The 21,026-nt window shown below is 42.1% G+C and overlaps 2 protein-coding genes across 6 annotated transcripts in view; both read right to left on the bottom strand.

The window, feature by feature from the left end:
- The window catches only part of arhgap46a (Rho GTPase activating protein 46a), a 30,133-nt gene extending 23,066 nt beyond the window's left edge, over positions 1–7,067 (bottom strand). For both annotated transcript variants that reach the window (XM_063474686.1, XM_063474687.1), the window contains exon 1: positions 6,922–7,067. In XM_063474686.1, coding sequence (XP_063330756.1) covers positions 6,922–6,935 — 14 coding nt within the window. In that variant the 5' untranslated portion in view covers positions 6,936–7,067. The remainder of the gene's footprint in view (positions 1–6,921) is intronic.
- Positions 7,068–9,556: 2,489 nt separating this feature from the next.
- Positions 9,557–21,026, bottom strand: part of sulf2a (sulfatase 2a) — a 34,624-nt gene continuing 23,154 nt past the window's right edge. For 3 of the 4 annotated variants that reach the window (XM_063474682.1, XM_063474683.1, XM_063474684.1), the window contains 20 exons: positions 19,737–20,003; positions 18,757–18,996; positions 18,489–18,640; positions 17,619–17,788; positions 15,984–16,134; positions 15,565–15,740; positions 15,322–15,450; positions 14,989–15,045; positions 14,725–14,854; positions 14,123–14,330; positions 13,487–13,742; positions 13,172–13,268; positions 12,958–13,052; positions 12,821–12,880; positions 12,569–12,735; positions 12,237–12,379; positions 11,988–12,096; positions 11,863–11,896; positions 11,327–11,380; positions 9,557–10,960 (listed from right to left, as the gene is read on the bottom strand). In XM_063474682.1, coding sequence (XP_063330752.1) covers positions 10,930–10,960; positions 11,327–11,380; positions 11,863–11,896; positions 11,988–12,096; positions 12,237–12,379; positions 12,569–12,735; positions 12,821–12,880; positions 12,958–13,052; positions 13,172–13,268; positions 13,487–13,742; positions 14,123–14,330; positions 14,725–14,854; positions 14,989–15,045; positions 15,322–15,450; positions 15,565–15,740; positions 15,984–16,134; positions 17,619–17,788; positions 18,489–18,640; positions 18,757–18,996; positions 19,737–19,932 — 2,655 coding nt within the window. In that variant the 5' untranslated portion in view covers positions 19,933–20,003 and the 3' untranslated portion in view covers positions 9,557–10,929. The remainder of the gene's footprint in view (positions 10,961–11,326; positions 11,381–11,862; positions 11,897–11,987; positions 12,097–12,236; positions 12,380–12,568; positions 12,736–12,820; positions 12,881–12,957; positions 13,053–13,171; positions 13,269–13,486; positions 13,743–14,122; positions 14,331–14,724; positions 14,855–14,988; positions 15,046–15,321; positions 15,451–15,564; positions 15,741–15,983; positions 16,135–17,618; positions 17,789–18,488; positions 18,641–18,756; positions 18,997–19,736; positions 20,004–21,026) is intronic. The other variant, XM_063474685.1, reaches the window with a different exon arrangement.

The following is a 21,026-nucleotide window of genomic DNA, read 5'->3' as shown; positions in this document are numbered from 1 at the left end:
AGGCAGCGCCAAAGTGTAAATGGCACTTTTCCCAGCAGCGGTAAACATAGAGGACTGGACAATGCATTCACTGGAAATGGGGCAGCAAGCAAACCTTGTGTCATTGTGCAGCTTTGGGTTTCAAACAAACTCAAATGCTAGTGTGGTTGTTGATTTCATCAGAAAGATAAACCATATAGAAAGGAGAAAAGATTGTTTTCCCTGGGTGGTGGAGAGTTTAGACTAAGCGTTGTGTCATCAGATAATCTCATAACGACTGAAATGCTGTTTTATGCTTCTGTGCTATTGCGGCATTCCTGATGGAGCGATAGTACACCTTCAGAAACACGGTGCTAGGTGAAGGTTTTAGTAAAATCACTGGTCCATAAACTAGACAAAACTAAGATAACAGTTAAACCCAGTGAGACAATTACGCTCCCATCTATCACTCTGTACTCTTGAAAGGTAACCGCCAACCTTTTTCAGCAACCGACTATTCTGAGCTGCCGCTGCTTGTGACTGTTCCTTGTGGACCGAAGCAGGCGGAGTTCTCGCACAGGGCCTGCCATTCATCTAGGAAACCTTACCACTCCGGTCACAGCAACAAGTACCAAGGTCTTGCCGGTATATTTACAGAGCTGCTCTTTCCTATTTAGAGACATAAAACATCCTTTCTCCTCAGATACTGGCATAAAAATAAGTCCTCACTCTGCAGAAAGGAAGAAATTCAAAATCACTTGGCTGCACACACCCAAAACTATAAACCTAAGTCTGAAAATGTTGTGAGGTTGGATGAAATGTAAATAAAAATACAACGCAATGATTTGCAAATCTCATGGCCCATATTTTATTCACAATAGACCACAGAAAGCTTTAAATATTGAAACCGACACCTTCAAAAAAGCATTTGAAAAATGCAACAACTCATTTCAGGATATCAGGACAAAGCCATGTATAGCACTGTGTTATATCCCCGTCTTGAGAACTGAGGAGACCAGCAGCTGGACATTTGGGAGAGGAAAGATGTCGCATTATCTGATTGAGGCTTCTAGCTGCTCAACTGTCCTGGGGTCGTCTTTTGTGTTTGACCTGCACAAACTCCTATTTTTCATTTCATAATGTGACAAATGTTTTCAAGTGGTGACAGATCTGGAGTGCAGGCAGGCCAGTGCAGCACCCAGACTTTTTTACTATGAAGCAATTGTGTGGGAATAGGTGCAGTGTGCAGTTTAGCATCACCTTGCTGAAATATGCAGTCTTGCCTGAAAAAGATGTTCATCTAGATGGGATGTTTTTTGCAGATCAGTAAATTGGCCTCGAATATTCTTTACTTCAGAGAAACTCTAAGATGGACTTTTTATACCTAATAATGTTACTGATGTGTTCCTAATTAACTGGAAACAGGTTAGTTACAAAATGTTGCTCCAGTTGTTTCCAGTTAAGTATTCAGCTTTTTCCTCCCATCCCAAGTTTTTGAGACATGCCATCCAATTCAGAATGAGCCACTTTTGTTCATTTAATTTTTGGGGGTTTATTGTGAATAAAATATGGGTTTATATCATCGCATTCTTTTTTTATTCACACTTCACAAACACTCCCCAACTATTTCAGAATTGGGTTAGTATTAAACATTTTGCAACTGTGAGAAATCTCTTGTGATTTACTGATACAGAGCAAGCAGAGGCCTGTACCTCAATATAATGCATGGAGGGACCTGCCAAAAGCAGACTTTTGTTTGATTATGTATAAACCATGTACAAAGTCTATTCAGCAATGCTGCTAGGCAACCTGCTTATCTAAATATTGTAAAACAACAGCAGCGACACGGACCGACTGCTAAGAGCTTGGCTGGGTTTCCAGTAGCTGTAACTAATAGAGAACGTAACCATAAACCGGGCACGTTGAGTGCTGTACCACTGTCCTGTTTCCTCGTACGAAGCAACTTAAACACGTGCAACTACATCAAAACTCAGATCAAACAAATAACCCAAAAACAAACAAACAAAAAAACAACATTATTATCATTTAACGCATCTGACTTTAAGCTTTATCACAACTATACTGAGTGTCCATTGTTGAAAACTGAGCTGTGGCAAGGTGTACGTGGCTAGCCATTGTGGAGGATGTGGGAGAAGACTCCACCCTGGTAACCAGAACAATAACAGGGAGAAGGGAGCGTGCACATGTTTCAGATGACAGAAAAAAATGTCCTGCACCTGTCACTAACACATTCTTTCAGCCTTTTGTTTAACACCTCCCGTTCCTGCCGTGTCACCACAAGTCAGAGGTCAGTAAAACACATGGCACAATTGGTCTGTGTGCACTGAATATATATATATATATATATATATATATATATATATATATATATATATATATATATCAACAAGCAAACTGGCAGTTTGTTTGAGAGGAATACGCTCCTGCAGCCCTCATAAAAGCTAATGCTAAGGTTTAGGATGCTGTTAACTCGTCTTATACTCCGACTTTACCTGTGATGTCTTTTGTACTGGGGACCCACAGGGCTGCACAGTACCCACCCAGTTCTCTCCTGCATACTGTGTACATTACCACATCACTCTATAAACCCCAAGTTTATACTATGGCTACTCAGATGATCAAAAGGTTGTGACTTTTAAAATCCTGCTTAGGTTCCAGATCTTCTCTCTGCTCCCCTTTTCCTCCTAAACTTGGCAGCAGTTGTCAGTGTCACTTTCTTACTCGCCGTGTGCTGACATGGGGAAACAAGTTTGGAGGGGTATGTGGGAGTCATCTTTCACAGAGGGACACGTGAGACGCACTGGAGCCGACCTTATACGACTTGACCCAGGCACCAAGGCAGGCCGGGTGCCAATGAGGGGAAGAGAGGTAAAGAACTTTAAGACCAAACAGCCGGGCAGCTAAATGCCTGGCAGAGAGAGGAAACGGCTGGTATGGGAAGATGAAGATAAACAGGGGGTTAGACTCCTGAACTTTTATTATTATTTGATTCACTTCCAAAAAGTCCTGCAAGGGTCGAACAAGCTGGGGTAGACAGAAGACCTCCCCAAAAAAGTATACAGACCCTTGATATGCACCTAGGTTAAAGGAAAGTTGCTGATAGTTCCTGTTGCAAAAGTAAAAGTAAATTAGCAAACTGAACAGCAACAGCTGACACCAACCCCAACTTTGCTTTCTTTCTACCTTTCTGTAAACAAAAGCAGCGCCATTCTGCTTAAAGTGACTTCTCAACCACTATATGTCATCATCACTCAGCCCGGGTGAGTAAACCTAATTCCAAGAACTTCATTGTCTAGTATCACCTGAGAGCAGACTGCCATTTCTGAGTTACTGCAATGACTCAGGTACAACTGCACAAACCAGATGGTCCAGTTTGGTCTGTGTGCAGCATGATCACCCTGCACGAACCGAGCTGAACATGGGTCTTTTAAAACAGTGGTATTGGAGAAAAAAAGAGCAAAGCTGACCTTTTTTTTTTTTAAACAAAAACAAAAGATGTTGACTGCTTGTAAAACTGGAGGGTACGAACACACTCATCTGACTTAGGAGTCTGAAAAAAAAAGTCTTTTTACCACAGCTGTATACAGCACACAGGCTCTTTGGGAACAGAAAATCAGTAGTACACAGTTGACAAGAAAGTCCCGCAATGACTCAGCTTCATATGCATTACAAAGCCTGTGAAATGCACCCTATTCTGAAGCCTGTAATAGTACAAAACAATGCCGAGTATTGTCGGATCAACAGGCAGACTTCATTCAATTCTTTGTTGCGTCCACACAGGGGATCACAGCCAACGAGTGCTGCGATGAGGCGGAGCTTGAGACATGTATAGGAGATCTGGGGGTGACCTCCTTCAACAGCTGCCCTAATCCATGACTAGAAACGGCTTCCCCTCTCCACTGGCACTGGATTAGACTGGATCTCACAAGGTCACACAGCCAACCTTCAGCAAGGCCAGTTTTTCCCATGCTGCGTTCCAACTACCAATTTTACATGGCCCCCCAATTCACTCCTTATAGATGCCAAAGCATTCACCCCCCTCCACACTGCAACAAACTGATTCTTCATGAGGAACGAGATAAAAAAAAAGCCTACTTCACCACCGGCTCCAGGAGAACATTTTTGTGTTAGCTGTTAAATGTTACTTCAGATACCCTTGCTGAAATCCGCCTACAAGCTAAATGCAGAGAAGCGGTACTCTGTGATTTCTCTATGGGGAGTATTGTCTTGTCCCACCATCTTGCCTTCACCCACGAATGCTGCAACTCAGCAGAAATGCCGGGAACTTCCGGCCCCCTTACTGCTCTGCTGAACACTCACTGTCTGTCTGAGGTGACACTCAGCCAAAGGGTCAATAAACTCCCTTTTAGAGAGCGTAAGGCCTACCCAAACACAAGTCCCTGTCCTTCCTAAAAAACCTCAACCCTTCCCTTAGTTGAAGGGTACTTCTGAGGTCACATAAGACTCTGGACGAGAGCGAACATGTGCAGCAGAAGATGCAGCATCAGGGTGTTTACCACATAGAAGATAGCCTTTCTATCAGCACACCAGCTGTCAGAGTGGGAACAATGGGGTTACTTGTACCAAACACACACACAAAAAAGAATGAACCTATTACGAGGTAATTGTGCTTAATAACCACAAACATTCATTCTCTAAACATTATCTTGTAAAATCATTCAGGGTTATCGAAGAATACATATTGTGCATTGCCCCTTTTATATAAAATAAACTCAAGAAATCCACCTGTGCTATCTGGGTGCTGTCAAAACAGCAGTTTTTATTAGTATCTGACCTGCTTGCCTACAACCACCAGCAGCAGCAGCAGTTTGTAACTTCATTTTGGTCTAGGCCCACACCATCCCCCGCGAATCCTCCCCCTGCTGACATGACAAATGAGGGCAGAGTCTAATCCCAGAGCGCAGCTTCAGGGTAAGCAAGGGGGTCAGCGAGGAGCCACGCAGGAAAGGAACGTCCGGATTGTCCTCTAGAGGAAGTGAAGGTGCAGACGGCAGGCTCTCTAGGATTAGAAATGCAGAGCAGGCCAGTGAAGATGTTAACGCCAGGCCCGCACGGGCCTGAGGGGAGGAGTGGATTATGATTTAAGAGGCCATCGCTGGGGCTCAACGTGTAGGGAAGGATTAATATTTCACTAACAACAATAGATCTTCAGGTCGTGGCAGATTCTTTGTGTTCAATGTGTTAATTGCACTTTGTGGGTTTCATTTGCACCTTAGCTCACTGACGTTACATAAACTTGTTCACCTCTTTTAACTCTTGAATTTGTGTCATAGACCTAAAAAGTACAACAGGATATTAAGCCGCGTAATGATTCTGAGTGACGATCAGCATCTGGTTCAAACCAGTGGATGCCTGCGATTTAAACCTGTCTGTAATCCCCACAGTTCGCAGTGTCAGTGGTTGCTCAGGTACAGATAAATTTGTTTGGACAAATCACCTTAACCTCATTACAAAGTCACTGTGGCAGGCCACAGAGAATCAAAGTCAGGTGAAAAGTGCGTGCTGAGTGTTAAGAGCACTGATCCTCAAGGGATCAGAGAAAAGGAGTGAAAGCTGGAAATGTGTACATTGAAGCTAATGAAATCACAGCGATTATTAACACACCATGACTCATAACATGAAGCCGTCAGTGCAGGACAGGCTTCACTTCCTGTCAACAGGCACACAAACTTCTTTATTGTCTGTCTAGGATGGACGTCCGGTCTCTTCTTTGCAGAAAGCACCAGTTTTGAGTCATCTTGTTGAAGGGGATGTGTTGCTTGTTCTATTTTGTCTGCCTACTGTTGTGAGCTTGCAGAGTAAACACCGAGACAACATCCTCATTTTCAACTGTGGTTCCTACATCTCACAGAAAAAACTCATGAACTATGGAAACTATGACCAAACGACATCGCTGTCATGTTAAAGTATCTCATCTATCTCTTGCAATTTGCTGAGCAGATAGAGAAATTTACACCAACGCCACGCAAATGCAAACACACAAATGCAAACAAAAGTCATCAGATGAGCACCAGCTGGGCAGGGAGATGGTGAAAACTGCTGCGCCCAGGAAGTCAGGTTGCCATGCCCTGCCAAAATAAACAGCTTTAGGCTATATAAATGACAGCTGACTGGAAAACTTGCTCGTCAGCTACTGTCTAATGCACTGCACTCAACAGCAGGTACAGGACGAGGAATTGGACTTTTTACTGCATGTATCACAACACTAAGGAGTTCCCATATGAAAATCTGTAGCCAAAACAGTAAGTGACTTTAAATAGACCGTGGGGACTAAAGCAAGCAACCGATGAAAGCTAAACAAAGTTTTAATGCACATCTGCAGTGAAAACAGATGGCGAAGAAATTAAGACACGTGGAGCTGAATCTGAGAGCCACAGCAGTAGTAGAAACAGGAGCAACAAATGGACTGTGGAACATTTGCCCTCTTTTTGGGTTACCGGGCTCCTAAAACCACAGCAAAGAGCTAAGCCAGTGAAGCCCATTTGGAGACTAGATAGAATTAAGAAGTAGCCTCCGTCTCCCACCACAGCCCCCACACTGCAGCTTCTCCCTACAATTAAAAACTTTGGGCGGATGTGTCAAACCTTTGCCACCTAGCTTCCCACGATAGGCGTTAGCGAGCTACAGTGTAATGTTTTACTTTTAACTCACCGACGATAGATAATAATTAAAAGCGAAAATAAAAAAGAATAAGAACATTTCGAGGTTTAAATAATCTGTTAAACTTAGAAGTCACCCCTAACAGTCTTTGGTAGTGATTTGAAAAAAATGTTTTATTTTCAAAGGTTTTAAAATACCCACAGAGGCTTAAAATAATGTTACTATCCCGCGAGCTGTGGGCTCCGGTTCAGCGTCGGCGGCTTCTAAACTTTCTCCACTTCATTTCGCGCCGCTGTGAAATTAAAGAAAGAGTCTGCTTACCTTGTCCCGGCCATGCTCTTCACATTTTAAACGAGGCTCCAGCGAAAGAAACTGTACAGTTTTGTTTTTTATCTCTTCTTGCTTGTAAGGTTAGTTTTGTGAGCGCACTGAACTGTCCGAGCAGTGAGTAGTACGGGACGGCTCTCCGGTGGCAAATCCCGTACGCAGTCTCCGCCTCTGCACGTGAGTCATAGGTTGCGATGGGGGTCACCCAGTCTGCACCCCCACCCAGTCTGCTCCCCTCCCTCTTCCACACCACACCACCCATCCTGAAGCCCTTCGACTGGCTTTCTGGAAAAAGCGGCACTTTTTTAAGATAGCCAAAACATTTAAGGGCTCAGCTGGCTCAACAAAGTAAAGTGATAAGATGTTAAAGGTTAGAAGGGGGGGGGCTTTTGTGTGCCAACTTCCACAGGAACTTCAATTCACTTCATATATTAAGTTAAATAAAACTAAGGCTATTTTTTAACAAATGCGGTCTATTCATTGGCAGGTTTGTTAAGTAAGCAAGCAGCAGATTTGCATTGCATGACACAGCTGAAATACATTATTCGATTCATATGTGAAAATTCAAGAGTAGTGGTGTCTAATATATAATCTATATTCTCACTGGCTCACCCTTTGACCAGTCCCTCCCACTTTTTTTTCTGACTGCTGTGAAGGCATGTCCAGGCAATGCGCTCAGCACAGTCAGCATCGTGCACAACAGAGAGCATGTGCAGAAGAACAGGCGATAGCCAGTACTAATAATTGTTGTTCATTAACTTTTGTCCAGAGAAGCTGTTGCATGCTCTTTTTTTAAAGTTACCTGGCTAATTTAGTGCAATACCCCCACCTAGACTCTGGTTTCTGTAGGGCTGGTCTGACTGAAGGGCTTTGCTTGCACAAAGTATCAAAGCGGATAATCCTGTGCCTTTTCTTAAAAAGCAGCGTATTAATGTTTTTGGAAACTGTTAGAATAGAACAGGATAGAATAATCTTTTATTGTCATTGTTCATCTGGTTATTTAAACTGTGTCTTAAACTACATTTTAAGACAAAGAAAGAATATTGTCTACTTCCACAAATCTATAATAAAATCAAAATATACCGTGGCTATTTTAAAGGCACAATGTGTAAAATATTGTCTAGATGTAAGTAGATTGCAAACTGCAAACAACTGAATTCTCTGTGGTGGCTGCCATGAGACAAATAACTCACCCTGCCATTTCTTCAGCCAGGTGTCCACGTCTATACATTGTGGAAGAGGCTGCAAAACTTTGTGAAAGGAGTCTGATAGGAGTCATTGGGTCAGTGAAGCTCACTTATTTCCGATGACAGTGGTGAGTTGTTGAGGATATCCGGAACCTTTCTGTTGGTAAGACTGCTGCTCGTTTCGTTGCTGCTCTAATCAAGTAATCAAGCTGTTTATCAGAGGAAAAGTGAGAATTTTAGGACAGTCAAGCATAAAAGTAGCTAGCAAAATGTTAGCTTATAAGCAGCTGACACTTCTCAGCTGTCCAGAGATGGAAGGGTGGCATGTGTAATCTGCTGAGTATGTAGCTGCGACAATATCTGGAATAAATAAGCATGTTTATGCTTGTGTTGGTGTGTTAGAGTCTTAACTGCAGTTCAGAAGACGAGGTTTGAGATGAGAAGGAAGAGGATGAAGTGGAAATGAGGGAAGAGAGAAAACACAGAAAAAAACAATACATAACGAGAAAGATGATGAATACACAATGATATACACATACAAATGTTAAATGGTCACATAAATGGTTTGAAAGGGAAAGAAGTAACTTATAAGGTGTACGATGTAAGCTGGCCAGTGTACAGGCACAAACACCGGGTGTAATGATGATGTAATGTCTTTTTCAGCCACTGTATTCAAGATGGCTGGGAAACATACTGGCCTCCACAAAGTGGAGCCTGCTCCTGTGTATTTTTAATGGCTTAATTCCAAGTTTATGAAAACACATCTTGTGTTTAAATCGCAGGCATCCACTGGTTTAAACCCGATGCTGATCATCACTCTGAACCATTACATGGCTTAATATCCTGTGATCTAACACATTATTACACACTAATCAACTTATATTCATGAGCACAATATATTATCTCCTATTAAATAACCTCAAAAAATGACCTTAGTTCACCTTTAAATTTTAGTTTGTCAGTTTGATTAAAGTTGTGCATAAGTGGGCGTGCGTTCATGTTTATTCAGACTGAGATGCCAGCGTTCTGAATGTGATGTTTCCTTTTCTGAACTTCTGAATTCTTGTTGTTGACCTCCTGAATCGTAACAACAACAACAACAACAACAAAAACTGCATACATTTTAAACAAAACGTGACTGGAAATAACACAGTTAACTTGACTGTGCCAATCAGAATGCTATGACTATCAATTTAATGATCTCAAGCTGCTAGGTTTCCACTATTGAGATTACATTAAGTACAAACCCTCCTGATGCAACAGTGAAAGGGACATTATTGCGAGCAAATCGGTTACAGCTTCCACATGTCACTGCACTCATTATACTACACACCTACATAGGTTGTCCACAGAAACGAGCAGACAGAGACACCTGCTGGACATGAAAACAGTAAACCACTTAACAATTTCAAAATAAAAGCCAGGTCATATTTATGGTCAAACATCACTTTATTCACATTGACTATCAGCACTCTAGTAAAAGGAAGTATTGCCTAAAAAAAGAAAAGAAAAGAAAAGAAGCTAACAAATGCAAGAAGTAAACTTCACATCAATGAGTATTACACTGTTTTGTTTTTCTTCCGGCGCAAAGTATACTGTCCATTAACGTACATGGCGCAGCTCTTCACAGTGAACCCTTTAAGTGCTTTTCTGATGTAAATAAGGACAAACATACAAATCTCAATGACAATGACATTTCTCAAACTACATTTCTCCCTATAAGTTCATTTTGTCAACTCGTATCATACAATGAGGTTGCCTCTCCAGTATTATAAAAAATATTGTAAACATTTATATTAATTGCACAACATACATTCAAATACATACTGTACTGTACAGCAAGATTTCAGACTTCTGTATTGTTATCTTGTAGCACCATGTATAGCAAGCTGAACAAACTATTTGGATACTTCTACAGTGTGATACTGACAATACAAATGAGTAAAACGGCATTCACAAATGACACATTCTGTTACAGGTCACGTAGTCTGGAGGATTGTATCACTGTGAGATGGTGTTGTTAATCTAGACCTCTTCAAGGGCATAAAGAGACTTTTGTTGAATTCTGTGTATGCGTTTAAATCACTGCAGGCAAACTCAGGTCATCTCAGATCTCACAGCTGTGAGGAGGATGACCTGTAGTAACAAAGGACATTCATCAGTGTTAAGAATAACTATAATACAAAAGAGTATGGCGAAATGTTTGATGCAGTTGGTTGTTGGTTAATTCCACTTTACTTCCATGTGCAGACACGTTGGTGCAGAGAAAGAATACAACATATGTCTTAATGTTACTCCAAATGTGAAATAGTTAGCTAATCCACATGTGCCACAGAGACATCACAAGGCCATGACATCATTGTGTAGCAGCAGAAGTGACATGTTACTCATCATGTTTCCATACAGTCCCATATGACATGAAAGAAAGCCGCTTAAAGCTGAGACATTGTATATTATCTACAAGCATTAGTGGTATACTGAAAGACTTGCAGACACCAAACTGTTCCACTTGATTTACAGAATCTTGTTGTTGTTGTTAACAATCCCGACAGCTGGGGTGGCAAAGTTTGCAAATGGATATGAAATATGTTCCAAAGTAGATAATTGCTGAGTCTTTAAACTTCTTGTAGGCCTTAGTATTTCCTACACCCCGGTAGGGGGCTATGAGGAGCAGCTCCCCCGAAAATGAAACCCAGCTTAGAGTGGTATCCCAGCATATGGTCTATCAAAGTCGAGGTCTTCGGGTTTTCTGCACTCTCCATTCTCCTTCCTTCTCTGGAGGAGGCCGATGCGGTTGGTTGTGGGCTGCAGGTGGTTAACCAACCCACCCTTCCCAAATCTGCCCTCTGTGCAAGAGAAACAATTACTGTAAGTTAAATGCGCTGCTTGAGGCATTCACTGGAAACCATGGCTCCAGCTGTGGTCTGTTCCTACCAACACTGCGAGGAAAAGCAGGAAATGACAATAACAGAACAGAAAACGCAACACAATGTGACAATGACATATCTGCATTGCTGTAATGAATTTGAGCCGAGAGAGTGAATGAAAATGGTGCAGCAATGCAATGCAGGGAAATGTAAATACAATTAGTAGAGGAGTACAGAAATACAGTAAATAGGGCACCATGCTGTTAAGTCATCTGACCATGCTAAAAAATCTGGATGGAGATGCTGGCTGACTACAAAGGAGCAGATGGGTTATGACAAACTCACAGCGATTTGGAGGAGGGCTTCTTCACTTTTGGCCTCTTTCGGCGATGAACTGGCCTGAAGCATGCACAGCACGTATACACGCGCGGGACCAATGCACGTGCATGAAGACAAAACCCACAGGTATACACACACGCGCACACACAGACATAGATGCACGCAAGTACACACATGAACACAACCCCACACACACACACAAATACACACGCACACACACACACACACACACACACACAATTAGGGTTGATTACAAAAAGGCAGAAGCTGAAAAGCAGCCTTGCATTTTAGCCCTCTTTGGATTTGACTTCTGCATGCTACAATGCTTCAATCACAACAGTGAGGAACCATGGCAGTTCAGAGGTTCACTTTCAGAGAAACGTGTCTGTATTTTGTTTCCTCAGCTCCCTAGATGACTGGCAATGAGCAAAAACATAACCAAAGACTCAGCAGTAACCTCTCTGAATTCATATTATAACTTGAATTCCATCTGTGATGGTTGTGAAAGCAATCAGCTGCAAGCTGTTTAGAGGAAGAAATACCTGTATTCACTGAAGTAATTTCGCTCCTTTCCTCCTGAAAAGAAGCAGGGGTAGCATTAATCTTAGTTTCAAATGACTGTTGGTGCTACAATATATCATATTTACCACAGAGATCTTTTACTGACCCTTCTCTGGGTTGCACTGCTTATGTCCTTTGCAGCCCCGTAATTCCATAAGTTGTTGATGCATCAAATTCAGAGCGTTGCGGTCAAGGGTGTTGACAGCATTTATCAGCTGCAGGAATGATAAGGACAAAATGTCAGCAAGGACTTTGGAAATTTTGGGAACTATCCCATGTGCACCATGAATCATGAAGTGGGATTATTTTAAACTTATTGGTAACTGCCATTCTGTGTGTCTGTTGAAATAAATACCTGGTACGGGTCAGTGTTGAGGTCAAAATACTCCAGGAAACCCGTAGCAAATTCACAGAACAGGAAATTGTGTGTGTCATTGATGGTCCTGAGGCACCAGTATGTGTTGTTGTTGGCACTGGTGCATGCACAGAATGGACCCACTGAGGATCAGAGGAAGGGGGAGTTTATAAGGAAGGGAGGGGTGAGAGTGGAAAACAAGGGTTTGAAAAACGTGATTCAAAATATTGTTGTCATCATTTCTGCTCAGGAAAATAGTGCCAGAAACAAAGAGGTATGTTCCACCATGATACTCTTTGAACAACTTGCTAAATCCATAGACTATCCCTCACTTGTCCAGAAGGGAGCAGTCTGCCAATGATGGTTGTCATGTGTGAAGCAGGTCAGGCCGGGCATGCTGCACGTGTCGTTGTTCTGAAGCCTCTTGAGGAATTTCCGTAGTTTCTTTCTGCGTTTCTGCTCCTTCTGCAACCACTGAGTCTTCTGCTTTGATGGCATTCTAATAAATACAAAACATATGTCACAACTAGCCTGAGTGAGGAATTCAAAATTACTACACAGTAAACGAGTGTTATACGTTTTACCTGAGTGAGAGCATTCGTCCTGCATTAAGTTGGAAAGTCTCCTTATTTGTAGTGAGATAACTGAAAAGACAAAGTCAGCTGTCAGATGTGCTGAATCTCTGTGTTGGTGCTGATCTGTCACCCTTAAATTCTCTCACCTGGGACTGTCGCACTGACATTCCTCTGGCCGCACGTTTTTCAGATGACCTTTAACCTCACGCAAGTTCTTGATTTTTGTCTGCAAGGTTTCAATCTAAAAAGGAAAGTTGCCCCAAATCTAATTAGACACCACAGGCTATAAATAACCTACAATATGTATTAAATATAACAAGTTTTTTTTTTTTTTTAAAAAAAAGCAAAAAGGAACAGTACCTCGTGCTCTATGTGCAATTTGTGGTCTTTCCATGCTTGAAGGGACTTATAGAGGCCTCCATCACATTTAACTGTGTCATTCATAAGAATGGAGCATCTGGTGGGCACAGCAACAATATGTATATATATATATATATATATATATATATATATATATATATATATATATATATATATATATATATATATATATATTAGCATTACTAAAACATATATAGGCAATATAAATTAATTTCTAACAGTTGATTTCTGTCTTTTGCCTCCAGGAACATTACACATTCATGTGGAACAATGTACACACACACACACACGCACCTATATGTGACTTTAATAGCAGCAGGTGGTGCAAGTTTGTTGCTGCTGGTGGGTTTGACTGTCACTTCCATGCCACTGAACTCTTCATTGTCTTCCTCATTCACTCCTCTCCTCCTGTCTCTGGCCCAGCTGCTGTTCCTGGACCCCAGTGGCCAGTAGCCTTTTTCTAGATCTACAGCATACAGGTCACCGCCCAGCTCAAATGATATAGAGCGGGCCCAACGCTTCCTACTTGTACCCTTACTGGACTTTATCTCTGCAGAAGACGAGACAGATTAATGTAAGACGTGTTTTTGATTCTTTATGTCAGGATAGATGACATAACAGCAACTAAACAAACTGATATAAATCAAAATTCCACGCAAGTTGTATCATATTCTGGGAATACTTTACAAGCTTCTGCTATTTAATTGGTAATTTGTCTGTTCTATTCTGCCACTTGATGGCAGCACTGACATATCCTTCTGGTCTCATGAATACTTCAAAAGCTGGTTATTTTCACTTGAGATAAATGGCCCCATTTGGCAAGCCTCATAGACTACTGCAAGGACATTTCAAAGTAAAGAAAAGTTTCTTTCTAAACAAAAACGTCTATTTATAGCAATGACAACAATGTAAGTGACAACAGGAACTGACTCTTTTTGGTGAGAAGCCTCTTCCTCTTCATGATGGATGGTTTGAAGCCGGAATTGCTGCAGTCACAGCTGTCAGAGCTGGATGTGAGAGACAGCTGTGAGGCACCGCTGGCCATCAGAGCCTGCATACGTGGGGCAAAGACACTAGCCATGCCCTTGCACTTATACAGCCTCAGCTTGCCAGTCGGGTCCTCCACACACTGCCACTTCTGAAAGAAGGCACAGGGAAATATGGATTAACACAGGTCTTTGAGATTTTATAGAGTATAACATAATTTTGACCCAGTTTTTATAGCATGATGATAAAAATCACAGACATCTAAATGAGCACAAGACATATTCAAGATGAGCAGTAATAGTAATAATAATATTAATCTTCTGGGATGAGCCTTTTATGAGTCTTATTCAAACTGGAAAGCTCTTTATACGCACGTGCACATGCTCTTCATTTTGGAGGATTAAGAAAAAGACTTTTATGTTCGATGAAACATACAATGACTGCAGATAACTCGGCAGATTGCAACCAGAATGTTAATTATCTCTTAATTTTGTTCTATTCAGACTTCATTAACCTCTCTGTTCTAGATCTTACAGGTCAAGTACCTGTCCTGGCTGCTGGCAGGAGGTCTGGTACTCTGCTTTTTGGCACAGGTCCTTCACCCGCTGATATTTTGGCAGGAAGTTCTCTTCCTGGGCCATTTCCTTCCCATCGGCCCTCTTGTGCGGAGGCTTCCTGAAAGCACAGACAACAAAAAAACAGAAAATGATTTTTTTTCTTCAGCCAACCAGACAAGAAGTCTCATGTTGCTAGAGGACAATTCCTGGTTTGGGAACAGTTTTCACAAAAGATAAATCAATAAAACATACCCTCTCTCCACGAGGAAAGAATCTCTCCATGTTTTACCCTTCCTGCTCAACTGGAACCTGTAAAATGAGACGTTTTCAGAAATCCTGTTAAACCACTTTGTGATATTTGCACAGGATAAACATGTACTCTATTTTAAATGTCATCCTTGCATGGCACTGAGAAGAAAGTGGTGTTCCGTTTTTATGTTTGGATTGCATTTTTCATTATGCCCATGAAATAAACAGAGTTCAACTCTCAACCTTTTTGACACATTCCTGGTATTTTAAATGCTATTCAGAAAACGCATACAGAATACGAAGATACTGAGTTTATAAAGTAAAGTAGGTATTCACCTATTGACTGGTCGGTCTGTGTCTAGCAACTTGAGGATAGACTTGCCGTCCATTTCTGCAGGGATATCAACACCAGCCATGTCCAGCAGAGTTGGTGCCAGGTCAATGTTCAATACTATGTGAGGATTACTGCAGGACAACAAGAACATTTTTTTCTATAGAACTAGATAAAAGAAAATAGTCACAATGGTATTTACCTTTATCCCTATACTGAATGCAAGAGAAAAACAACGAGTCACTTACACAGCACCTTGCTCCACATTTGGTCCTCGAATGTAGAAGGGTACACGGATATCAAACTCATAAGGCATTGATTTGCCCTTCACAAGACCAAACTGGCCAATATGGTAGCCGTGGTCTGAGGTGTAAATGAGGTACGTGTTGTCCAGTTCACCTGTCTCCACCAACATGTTGTACACCTACGGAGGATATAGTTCATTGAACACTCACACAGTGTGAAAAGTTTTACTTCTGTTTGATAGCTCAAGTCTCTTGTGCCAGATTGTGGGAAAGGAGGATTGAACAATTTACCAAGTGTGTCAGTGAATACATTATACAGTCCCAGTCAGAACAAGCACAGATCTCCCAGGATTTAAGGCTGTCAGATGAGATGTGTGTGTGTGTCTGTGTTTAAGCATATGTCTGTCTGCTTGTCTGAATACCTTCTCCACACTGTCATCCACTGACAGCAGAGTCTGCATCCTCCTGCGCTGAAGCATGTTAGTGAACTGCATGTGGACAGGCTTCATAGGTCCAGTGTAGCGTAGGATCCAGTGCTTGTCTGGGTTAGGGGCATAGTTGTAGCTGGGGGTTCTAAAATGAAAGATAACAGCAAAAAAGTTTGAAGCTTAAACTTATGTGGTGTAATAAGCATTTCACTTATACCGATTCTACTTACATTTTAAAGGAGACAGAGTTCTTTTTGTACTAGTCACCGTACATTTGCACAGAGATGTTTCCATATTCTTTAGCTGTAAATTGAATCATAGAACCAAAATGCATGCATTCACAGCAACATTTTCTTCCTGTGCTGGCTAATGTCTCCAATCCTTTTTCCCCAAAGTAGCCAGAAAACTGTTTATGGAATGCTAAAGTGGAGGTTACATAAACCATGTAAAATGCAATCAATAGGTCTGCACACAGTGAGCCCAGTTTGATCAATATTTAACTCCAAGCCATACAGAACTGTATTTGAGAATAAAAACTGCTAAATAGCTAATGAGATCCTAAAAGAAAATACCTTTAATGTTTAAAGTGGATCGATTTGACTTTTAAGAAATGCTAATGTCCCGAAGCTTATTCTGCAGCGAGAAATCTAATGTACTGTGAAGATGTGTCTGCAATGTGCCAAGGTGAGAAGAAGGTTTACCACTAGAGGAGTGCAGGACTTTTACTGCCTCTCTCTCTTAGTGTGGTTGAGGACAGAGGGAGATGGAGTGAGAAAATAGCCAGAGAAGGCTCTCACAGAAAACATCACCCGTGGGAGAAGAAATTTATGGAGAAAGAGCAATTAAAAGTTTGCACAAAGACACTAGGGCTGAATTTTCAGAATATTCTATGTGTTTAAAGCTTGTGTGGCACAGGTTAATGGTGCTGGAGGGATTAGATGAAGCAGCAGGATGGTGTGAGGGGGTAGAAATTGAAGTCTCATTACTGGCCTTGGCTACATCTCTAGAGGCCAATAGCAGCTCTGCCATTAGCTAGCAGCACTAGGCAGCCAGTGAGCACAAAGGGTCAGGAAGAAAAAAACGGAGGTGTTAGGCGTGTGTGTGTGTTTGTGTGTGCACATGGCTTCATCATTACCTAAGCTCTATAGATACATCATTCCTCTCTTCTTGTACCACTGACAAAATGCTACAAATTAGCAGGTCTCATTACGGTGGTACCACTAATGTGAACAATGCACGAGCCAAATAAACTGGAGCAAAGCACTGGCAGTGGAAGGAAAGGCATCGGCTGCCAACAACATTCTGCAGGCAGAGGAGGATGAGATTGAGTCGAGATTATGGAATTTGTGTCATCCTGGGTCACAGAAGCAGCCTGAATGCACAGATGACTCATATGCAAGCAAATAGCTCTGGATGTGAAAATTTAAAAATGTATCTGTGTACTTGTTATCTTTGTCCCCCTGAAACCAAACACGCTTACATCCCATAGGCAAAGCAGCTCCTGTTCAAACAGCTGCCAATTATCTGTGCATGTATTATCACAGATCATCGGAAAACCTGCAACAGTCTGCTAACTCGTAACTTGGTCACAGTTTGTTTTGGCAATTTGAAGCTAACTCATTTCCTTACATGTGCTGTGATGCATTGGAGAAAGCGGAGCTGTACTGCGGGGCAGAGTCCTCTGGACCATGTGGAGCAACGTGACTCAGGACCATCAACACAGGCCGGTGAGGGTACAGCCTCTTGGACGTACGGAAGTAGTCGATGCTGTTGTTGGTAATGACATCTGTCAGATAGTCCTGTAAAGTACATGAAATATTATTTATCATGTACTCAGTGAGTGACAGAGGGAGTCAAAGGGCAGAGCACCAGCACTGTGCGAGTCAAAACCAGACGTTACTGATACTGAGTCAGTGGAACTGCTCGATGTTTTAACCCTTCACCTTGTTAAGCTACTTTAAAGTACAATTTTCATGTGTATTATGTTGCTTAAACTTATTGAATTGTTGTTTTCATTTGAACAAAAGCATCACTTTTCACACATTTCATTAAATGATTTTGTGTCAATCTCAGCACATGCAGGGATAGAAAACCAACTGTCAATTTCATTTGTAGTTACAAAAGTCAATACAGTCACTTATGTAAGAGTGGGTGTAGCTCAGGAGGTATCTACTAATCGGAGGGTTGGTGGTTCGATCGCTCTGGCCTTGCTTTGGTCTGCACGCCAAATATCCTTGGGCAAGATACAAATCTCGAGTTGCCCTCTGAATGTGTGTAAGTATTAGAAAGCACTTATGTGGAAAGTATGTATGAATGAAGGAATGTGAATGGGTGAACGGAGCAATTTGTATAAAGAGCTGCTCAGGTAGAGTAGAAAAAAGATCTAAACAAATGTAATCTAATGATACTTGGCTTAACTTTTACTTTAGTTATGCAGTGATAATTATTCTGTAAAGATACATGTATTTTCTTTTTGATGTCAGAAGAGTGCAATAATACCTTTGTGTAGTCACTGCTGTGCTTCTCTCGTACACCGTTTCTGCAGAGGGTGTAGTTGTAGAAACGTGAGTTTTTCACCAATGCTACCCACTCCTTCCAGCCAGGAGGCACGTAGGAGCCGTTGTACTCATTGAGGTACTTTCCAAAAAAGGCTGAGTGAAGAACAGGTGCGCAGCAAGTTAATGATGTACTCTTTTTCAGGTTTATTTGCGAATTTCATAACTCAATGGGGATGACTGAAGCTCGATTTGGACTCTGCAATGCTCACCTGTCCTGTAGCCTGAGTTGTTGAGGTGGACAGCAAAGGTGTGCGGCTCGTGGTGGGCCTGCCACGAGGGTGAGGAGCAGTTCTCGTTGTTGGTGTAGGTATGGTGATTGTGCACATATTTTCCTGTCAGGATGGAGGAGCGGGATGGGCAGCACATTGGCGTGGTGGAGAAAGCGTTTGAAAAATGTGTGCCGCCCTTTTCCATGATGTGCCGAGTTTTGTTCATGGCCTGCATAGAGCCTGGGAGGCAACAGGGGGAAAGGGAGAGAAGGGGGGAGGGGGGGTTGTGCGAGGGGACAGGAGGGTAAGAGCAGATTCAAAAGCCGGCGATTGAAATGAAAGGGACCCAGGGGGATGTAAAGCATTCAAGAGGAAAAAGAGTGAGATGTTGAACATAGAGTAAAGAGTGAAAATATAAATATAACCCATGAGGGGGGAAAAACATTATGGATGTGGGAAGATAAAATTAAAGGGGGGAAAATAAGATGAGGGAATAAATCTTTTTTTGTAAAGTGTAACCCATTTGGTCTCCTGTGTACTAAAAGCTTTTCAGGCGGATGGTGATTGTTTGGGGAAACAGATGCTTGACCATAAATTCCTGCTTTTCAATGGGAGTTTTCTCACTGGCGATCACAGGAGGACAAAGGATGTCACTGAGGCCATTATGCAGCCACTCCAGCCCAATACGCTGCTAAAAGACTTAAGCGGGTAGGGAGATGGCCAGGGTTTGGCAACCAGACAATGGAAGCCATAGGCCGCCCTCATTTCATGCCAGCGACAGAGGAGCTGGCAAAGGGAACACATGACTTTGAGTGGGCCAGTTGTTATGGTGCCAAGAGGCAGCATTAGGCTGACTTTCCTTTGCTGATGCTGGTGGATACACATGGACAAAATGTCTGTACCCGACAAAGTGAACAGAGATACAGATGCTTAATCACACGGTAAACGCACACCACAGAGGATTAATGGAAACATTTTACCCAGTTCTATGTCTTGATCATCAGTGAGAATGAGAATGACGTTGGGTCGGATGTTGCGGATGTGCCGGTCCCTCTGCAAACGACTCCTCAGGCGATATCCGGAAAGATATCCCGAGCCCTCAATCTCAGGGAGAACTCCCACCAGGACAAAAAAGAGAAGGAGTGGGAGAGGGGCGGAGAGCCCCCGCCCTGCCATCACGCCACCTCCTCAGTCACCTCCTTAGTGTTTCTTTCAACACAGAAGAGTCAGCAACTTCCTTACTCAGCCTGAGGAAGAGGACACAGAGGGAAGCTGATGAGAATAAATCATACAAACACACGCACATACACAAAGCTGCACAAGTTAAAAACAGCAGATGCAAGCCTTGCCTGACCATTATGGGGTGCTCTTCCGTACAAATGCACCCGCTTGGGCTGAGCTCAGCTCGTTAATCAATCATTAATGATGCATTAGAGTGGTGTCATTGGCTGATTGTAATGATCTCTGGTGATGAGCACATGGCTGCATGGCTGGGGCTAATGGGCCTGGGCTGGAGGCCAGCTCGGGCCTCACCTCATCGCAACGGGGTTAGGGTGAATGCGAAGAACAGGGGAAGGAGGAGTTGGGTGAAGGAGTATGAAGCAGAGGTGAAGGAGAGACCGGATGAGAGGAGGGAAATGAAGACAGAGGTCATTGAGCGCAGTGACAATGTGAGGACAAAATATGACTCTAATGAAAATGTTCACCTTAAATCATAAGTAGACAAGGCACACTACAACAGAAAATCACCACAGTGTGAAAATGAAAGTAGAAGAATAAATGTGGATATGCCACTAAGGTTAATAAAATAGATAAAAAGACAAAAACATTGTCTATCTATTGTCATTGTTGCTCAAAAAAAATTACACATTCTTCTTCTTGAGCAAACATTTAACATAACAATTAGAGCCAAGTATGTGTTAAATAGTCTTTTCTTAATTAATCTCTACATGCAGTTTGCCAAAATTACACTTCAGTTCTATTAGCTTTCTAATAACTCCTCCTCATTAACAATACATCCCATTAGAGTTTACCATGGCAACTGTTGGTTATTGTGCCCATGCAAACCCACAGCAGCAGTAACCTGACTTTCTGGTGTAAAAACACCAGAAACAATGACTGCAAGAACTCACTAAAAATCAACAGTAGAATTGCAAGCACTGTAACTAATTAAGACACATCAGTATGTGTTTGAGATTTAAGAGTCCTTTTAATTATCTTCATGCAAAAAAAAACGCTGTATAATGAGGATCACATTTAGTCTTGAAATG

Source organism: Pelmatolapia mariae, linkage group LG5 (genome assembly GCF_036321145.2).
Source record: "Pelmatolapia mariae isolate MD_Pm_ZW linkage group LG5, Pm_UMD_F_2, whole genome shotgun sequence".
In the NCBI taxonomy this organism is placed as follows: Eukaryota; Metazoa; Chordata; class Actinopteri; order Cichliformes; family Cichlidae; genus Pelmatolapia; species Pelmatolapia mariae.
This window is presented reverse-complemented; position numbering and strand designations above follow the sequence as displayed.